This window comes from Cibotium barometz, chromosome 7 (genome assembly GCF_041138505.1).
Source record: "Cibotium barometz isolate CiBa-2024 chromosome 7, ASM4113850v1, whole genome shotgun sequence".
In the NCBI taxonomy this organism is placed as follows: Eukaryota; Viridiplantae; Streptophyta; class Polypodiopsida; order Cyatheales; family Cibotiaceae; genus Cibotium; species Cibotium barometz.
The window spans coordinates 41,564,515-41,572,708 of NC_141052.1; the positions used below are offsets into that span (position 1 = coordinate 41,564,515).

General features: G+C 42.1%; 1 protein-coding gene across 1 annotated transcript; it reads right to left on the reverse strand.

Moving 5' to 3' along the window:
• Positions 1-534: 534 nt before the first annotated feature.
• On the reverse strand, positions 535-1,791 carry LOC147637025 (uncharacterized). Its single transcript, XM_086800994.1, has 3 exons — positions 1,779-1,791; positions 773-957; positions 535-681 (listed from the first exon to the last, which is right to left on the reverse strand). Exons 1-3 carry the CDS (start codon positions 1,789-1,791, stop codon positions 535-537), a joined length of 345 nt encoding a protein of 114 aa, XP_086657120.1.
• Between the last annotated feature and the right edge of the window lie 6,403 nt (positions 1,792-8,194).

Sequence of the window (8,194 nt, forward strand, 5' to 3'; positions counted from 1 at the left end):
TGGTGCCTGAATATTGTTCCAGCATTCCAGCACCCAATAACACCCTCTAGATTTTTTTTTTGTGCATTAGACCATCCACGAAGAACATATGCACGAGGGAGATTAAGACAAGAACGACATGAATGCATACATTGTCAATACACGATTCAAGACAGGCATGAATGTAATACTATCGATTCACGATTCAATATTACTATCAAAATTTCATACATGTATACAAGGGAGTCCATATCTCGAAGTAGCCCATGGCTTCAGTTTACAAAAAAATATATACAACCACATCCTCAATATGGAATGTGATACTACAAGTCTGAGTACTACTCAGACCCAGATGATGACTCGGTGCTCCCTCCATGCTCAGATGAGCTCACATCGGTCGGAATGTCCGATGAGTAGTGCTCACGTCCACCCTCTGCAGTGGCGGCGGCAGGTGGATCATCAGAAGCTTGTGCCTGTTCAAGTAATATATAGTATATAAGTATATATATATGTAATTCAATAAACCAAAATCATTCTTTTAGAATTTTCAAGTACCTATCGACCGTATGGTCTCATGGCTATCTCAAACTGCGCGTCCGTAATACGTCCCTCGGCTCTGAAGATGGCCCACGTGTCACGTCTGCTATGCCGGCGAGCATACGCAGTATCGTGGGTTGTGGGCTTCCTCCCCGTAACCCGTCGCTGTATCATAATCAACACAATTTGTAAGATTAAAACAATCATAGAATCAATGAATTAAGTAAACAATCAAATAAAGTGGCAAGATACTTACGAACTCTGCCTCCCATGACTCGACGCCGCCAGATCCGAAATGCGAAGATCCAATGGTCTCCATCTGAATCCGTCGTGCCTCCACATGCTGCCTGCTCTTCACGCCACCCTCTGCTCGTTTCTTTGCCTCCTTCCACTCGCGTTTGTGCGCAGTGGCAGGTTTCTCGGCAGGATAGCCACCCGCAGCTACATTTAGCCGGTCATCGTACGTGAGTTTTTTAAGGTGAGATCTTTTATTACTTAAGATCTCCCTTATTCGCGTCCTTCCCCATACATCCGAGAATGTAGCATGTGGGGGATTGGGGTACCGACTATGTACAGCCTCTATCACCTCCCCAACTAATCGGCTATTTTGATCTTTAAATTTAATAAAACAATTTCTATATGAGTTTGATACTACCCCACGCATGTACTCCATTACCTCCCTCCCCCTCGCATCCATCACTATCCCGCCCCTATCGGTCACATCATAGCAGACCACTCTCTCCACCTCTCTCATCTCCTCCTCTTCCGAACTGTCTCCTCTAACTCTTCTCCCTCTATCTCCTCTCTCACCGCGTGCCCTACTACCTCCCCCACCTCCCCCACCTCCCCCACCACCAAAGCACCCGCTGCATCCTCCACTCCCACTCTTCCTACTGCTGTGCGGGTGGAGTCACGACTGGGGGATTGTCTACGTGACGGTGGCTGTGAGCGCTGACATGACGGTGGCTCTGAGGGAGCACGTGATGGTGGCTGTGAGGGTGTGCGTGAGTGTGTCTGGGACGAGGTATGTCTCCTCGGTGGACGTGGAAGAGGAGAAGCTGCATGCCGTCTCATCGGACTCGTAGGAATAGACGGCACTGGAGTGCCCTGGATACTCGCAGTAGGGGTATAGACACCAGGTAGGGAAGGAGGGGGATGGGCATACATATACTCTGTAAGCTCAACTGGACCAGGATGGCGCCCAAAATGATTCAGCATCTCCATCAGCCAATTGCTGTACGCAAATGGATCGGATGAAGAACCTGGAATATCCATGAAGAACCTACAACACAAATCCTACAGCACATCATGGGCTGTCTCTTGACTCACACAAATATCATCATTCAAGTCAGTTGTGTTGCCTGCAAATCATAGAAACAGGAAACGCAGTCTCGTGTATACACCCATGCAGAAACGCGTGTATACACCCGTCAGAAAACGCGTGTATATACCCGTTAGAAAGCGCGTGTATATTCGCGTGAACAGACTCTGCAGACAGAGTACACGCGTTTCTACACGCGACCTGCGAAATTTTTTTTTCAAAAGGACCGACCTCCGACAAAGACAAAGTGTCCTTATAAAAGGTCCACTGTCGCCCCTGTCAGAATCATTCACCCAATCGTGTGCACAGAAGCAAAAGGACGGAGACAAACCCAAAAAGCAAAGAGAAAATAGCATAAACAAATCTGAGGAAGGAGACAAGGCAAAGGACAAACTGACTCACCTCTGAAAAAGTGAGTCTTCTTTCTTGCTTGGTTTCCTCCCGTGTGTGCTCCTTCTCTGCTCCTGTGTGTGCTCCTTCTCTTCTCTTCTCAGTTTCGTTTCTGTTGGAAGAGGCGAAAACGAAAGCAGTGTTGATATGTTAGTTCAAAATCTATATTTGGGAAAGGCGGGCTATTTTTAGTTTAAACAGACCGTCGCGTTTATAAACGCGTATATGTTCGCGTGTATGAGAATTTAGCTGCGTTTATACACGCGTTTTGCAGGAATTACCCGCGTTAATACACGTGATTTTTAGGAAATACCCGCGTTAATACACGCAATTTTTAGGAAACAGCCGCGTCAATACACGCGAGTTTTATACTGTCATTAAAAACATATTATGATTTTGTGTTTTCTGGTTTGTACACAAGATGTCATCAACCTCTTCAAGCAGTTCTGGAGAAGATGAGACAATGCGTCATCGTAATCGCGATGTGTGGTTGGGACAATGGATCAAATGTATGTGTAATCGATGTCAAGGATGCATTGTACGAGCACGTCGAATTACATTGTGGTTTGTTTGGTAGAGGAGACTTTTCCGCGAACCATTCTCACAAGTCAACTACATCTCATTGTGCATTTAGTGGACGAAATCGCTTTATGTGGTACTGTGCATGCACGTTGGATGTTCTTCCTAGAGCGCTTCATGAAGACCTTAAAAGACTTTGTGAGGCAAAGTGCAAGGCCTAAAGGAAGCATGGCCGAGGGTTGGTTGATACAAGAGTCTCTTGTATATATTTCAGAATTTCTTGGTCAGGTGGACAGCTCTTTGCCACGACTATGGAGCAATGAAGAGGACTTGAGGATGACCTCTATTGTGCCTCAAGGAAAAGGACAGAGTAAAGTAATTGACAGAACATTGATTGATGATCTCAATTTCACTTGTATCCTTAATAGTGATGTGATGAGCAGATGGGTTACAAGATATGAGGATGCAAAGACAAAAAGGCAAGCAGAAAGAGCTCTCTTTCGGAGGCAACATGGCTCTCGGAAAGCATACCCTAAGCATCTAGCAACACTTCCGAATGATATCCATGTTGATTGGTTGCATGAGGAAATGGAGAGAGCAGAGAGCGATGAGGGGCTGCATATCACGGCGGAAGAATGGGAGTATGCACGAGGATGCATGTCAAAGGTACATAGAACTAATGTTTTGCATTAGTTGTAAGTGATTTGCTTTTAATATTTATTCACATTGCTTACACAAATATTGCTTCTATTTTGGTCCAGTGCACTATGTTCAATGCTATATGGTGTGAAGGCAAGCATTTTCGAACACAAAGAATTGATGAAAAGAGAAATACACAAGATTGCGGTGTCATTAGTAGCTTTGAGGGAGCTAATGGAAAAATGGATGATTATTGTGGCATAATCCAAGACATATTTAGGCTTGACTTTCGTCGCTTCTTTGTGTATGTTTTGGATGTCAAATGGCAAATGAACGTGGTGGAAAAAGAGCCTGATGCAACGATAAAACGCCATGCAAGTGGATATGTAACTATTGACTCTACAAAGTTCTGGCAAACAAAGAAAGATAGGCTCGTATTGCCACAACAATGTGAGCAGGTATGCATTTTTTTACTAATGTGTTTCATGTACATATATATCTAAGCTTGCGTACCCCTTGACTTTTGATATGCTAATTAATTACTGTACTATGTGTATTTGAGTAGGTTATCTATCTACCAATGGTGCATGACATCAAATGGTGGTACGTCATCCCTATTGCACCACGTCCAAAGTGATGTATAATACATTCACTGATATGGAGCATATGGAGGATGTAACAAGCCGCAATGAAGATGATGTCGAACATGCCATTGAAGATGTTGTGATCGATGATCAAGAAATAAGAGATGATCATGATAATGAGGATGAGCATGCCATTTCTCATGATCATGAGAATGACCCTACCATTGAGGATGATGGTGATGTTGATGAGGATGATCAGGACATCGATACCATTATCAATGGAGTACAGAATATCGATAGTGGAATAAATTTAATCGTAGCCTTACAAATTGATCAAATGGATATTGATGTTGATCGTTTGGCAAGGATGGATCTTATTGAAGATGAGATCGAACCCTAACCAATCCGTCAATCACTGTACGTTCTAAATTGATGACATTTCTATCATCTCATATGCATGACTTATTTTTGAATATATTTCATTGTTGTAAATGCATGTAGTGGGATTGTGTAATGATGTATACTGTAATGTACTATGAGATGGTTTAAAGAAAATAGTTTTTAATTTTGTAAAGGAATTCAGTTTTTCTTCAGTTTTTCTCTGCCATGCGTGTATTAATCCGTGTATAGTGGCGTGTATTAATCCGTGTATGATAGCGTGTATTAATCCGTGAATATTACCGTGTATAGATGCGTGTATTACTGCGTGTATATAAATGCGTTTATACATGCGTTGATAAATGCAAATATACACGCAAAATTAAATGCTAAAATACACGCGCCCGATTCTATTCAAATACAAGCGCGACCATACACGCGTTCGTAATTTATCGCGTGTATGAAACGCGTGTATGGCAGCATTGTCTTGTAGTGAGACAACGCTTTTTTTCTCATCCATGCAAGGCACAGCCGCCGTTGGCCTAGTCTTCTAGAATATAATTGCCCGAGAACCTATTTATCTAGTGTAGGGCTTTCACTTAAAATGTTGGAAAGCTACCCGGCTAATCGGGTCCACCCGTCCGTAAGGATGGTGCCGTCGGGGCATTCCATCCTTCCACTTTCCACCCTAGTCATGTGTCAATTTGTTTTCTAATTAATCCTACCACACTATTTGACATAAATAAACATGTTCCTTAATTAAGGCCCTTTTCACAAGGTTTGTTAAAACAACCTTTTTTCATAGTACAATAATGACAAAGATAAAATTTATAAAAAAAGTTTATACATGAATCAATTCCATACAAGCCAAACCGGCTCTCTTATTCTTTTCCTTTATACTGCCGATGATCTAGAATTTGGCCTTCCAGCCTCTACATGCTGGGCAAAACCCTACGAGACCATACACCCCATCGTCGATTGCTAGCAAGGACTCAAGCTGGCCTGTCACCCTCTCAGGCTCCGTCGCTCGATCCTCCTGCCCCTCAGAGGGATATCTACGCACTAGGGTGGGCTAATTCACCGCACTAGCCTAGGCCCTCAGAACTAGGCAGCATCACAATCACTTGCCTCAATTGAAAAACCTCATTCTCCCAATGGTATGAGGGATACCATGGGCCGACTCTGGGCCTAACTAATGTCTCCGCCGTCCGGCTACACAAGCACACGAACGGGGCAGCATCAAGGCAAGGAGAAGTTGTACCTGTAATTTAATTTAACCAAGATAACAATCCATTTACTCAACTAAACCATAGGACTAGAATCCATGTTACCTTCTTAAGAAAACAATCCTTTTCACAAAGACTTTAGCATTTCAATTTGAGATTACGATAAGACATTCTTTATTAAGGCATATGCTATTGTTTAAAAGAATACAATCTTTAACTAGTAAATCAATCAAATAGATCTCTATTAACAATTAATAGAGAAGCCGAGGCCATATCTCAACCCCTAAGAAGGATATATAATTGAAAAACAATATATATATATATATACCTTATAGAAATTTGTCATTTATTGTTGTGTCTGCTCGTCGTTAATAATAGTTTTAGAACTTGATATATGAGAATAGAGACTCTTCTAATACCTTCTCTTACGATTGAAATCATCCGATCATGTCCAAGATTTATCTCCTCTTACTCCTACTCTCACTTTTCTCTCTTTCGAAGGTCTATGGCAAAATAGCCTTCTCTTGCAGGGCTAAGGCATACTATTTTTTCTTTAAAAGAAAAGCTATGGAGTTTTGGTCTCTTCCTCCAAAAGACCATAGCAATCTAACCTTCTCTTCTAAGATATTAGATAAGAATGAAGGGATATATACATCTCAAGCTCTAGGATTACCTTGAGGCTACTTGTTGTCTTCTTACAGTTTTCCATGTGTAGAGACCCTGCCAGAATCAGCAAATTGTTTTGGCCATAACTCTCTAATAAAAACTCAGAATATGGTCATATAACCAGTCAAAAGAACCGGAAGGCATCTAGTCTACTAGCATGCGTGGGGTTAGTATAGGTAAAAACGTCTATATATAGCCGCAAACTTGCCATCTTTAGAAACGCATTGCTTTTCCACATTTTCAGTATGCATGGACTCTAAATATATAAAAGTACTCTAAATACAATCTCCTATCACCTAAATTCAAATTTCTATTTTTGGAGATACTTATCTCTTAATATAACTATTTTTGTCAACTTATTTCTTTTAGGATTTTCGAGCTAATATTTTTATTCTAACACTTTTTTGATGTTTCTAGCCTTATTGTCTCACTCTTCTCTAAGTGCACTCTCTTTCTTTATTGAAATCTATATTAAAAGAGACACATACATACATGGCTTAGGAGGGACCTTACAACATCTGTCCATAAGGTGGGTGAATTACATTACAGTTGCCCCAATGGCATCTGGACAGGTGTGGATAGTACATCCGTGAGGCTTTCTATATCCCTGGGTTCCTTGGATATAGAGGGTTCTTCCCTGGGTTCCTTGGATATAGAGGGTTCTTCCCATCATGTAGGTGTCTCGTATTCTTCCATGGGGAAGGAATGAATAGATCCCCCCGGCTCATTTTCCTCAAACATTCTAGACATTATGTTTGTTTGGGAGTCCTCTTCTGTTTCTTCCAGAATCAGGGTTGGCACGTTTAAGACCTTATTCTGGGGGGTAGTTTATCTCGTGGAGAGATGGTATCCCTTACTCGACTGGCCCTTGGCTTAGTTTCATGAAGTTGTTTGGTACTCTTTGACTAAGGCCTTCTAGCTTCCTTATTTCTTCATCGGCATTGGGATATTCACCAACCCCTTTTGGAGTTGCTGGTTGTTCTCCTTGCTTTCCCTGGTCTAATCCTACAAGGTTGATCCCTTGACCCCCTTCTTCCTTTGATTGTGTGGATCCGGTATCAATTGTATCTTCTTTGGATCCGTTCTTGGATTGTAACCCGTCTGTCCCCCTTTTCTAATTTCTTCACTCTTCTCCTGCGGTCAGATCTGGAAATAGTCACATCCACCAGGTTCCTTCCCTTATCTCCTAATTGAGCTTGGTTAGGACATTTGAGCGGTGTGATCTTCTCAGATTGTACACTAATGGTATGGATGAAGGCCTGATTAGCAGTAGAAGCAGAACCACTTGCTTGGTAGGGACAATCTTGATCAAATGATCAATTCCAAATTTAATGCAGGTGAGCACTGGCATGTCATTAGGCGTGATCGCCACTTGTTGTGGTTGGTGTGTATGATTCATATTCTTGTTTGGGCACTCGGCTACTCGACATGGCCCACCAGCCATAGCATTGTAAAAGTCCTCTTCTCATATTATTTCCTTGCCCTTCCACTATATTGTGGTTTGAAACATAGGTACTGGCATGTTATTCTGTAGGACATAGTATTCTGGCGTGACCTCACCCATGTCCTTGTAGTATTCCCTGCTAAGTTTTAATTCCTATACCAGTTCAACATCTTCTGATGGCTCTTCAATCACTACTTGATTGGTCTTAGCCTGTGATGGTTGTGGCGGTAGAATTGGTGGTGGCAAGTGCAAAGTGTCTTGTACTTGGAACATCCCCCTAGGTAAGTAGGAAGAGTTGGGTTGTCCAGTAGTGGCAGTGATCTGCATAGGTGGTGCCGGAAAAGCTAATGGGGCTCTATTTGCTGGTAGTTATGCCACATTTTAAAACCTTGGAAATCTACACATTAACGTGTTATGATTTCCTGATTTTACACAGTGCGCACAATAAAGTAATGGTCTTTCCCTTAACTATGGACATTCGGTGGTGGTATGATTTAGTCTGCACATGGAG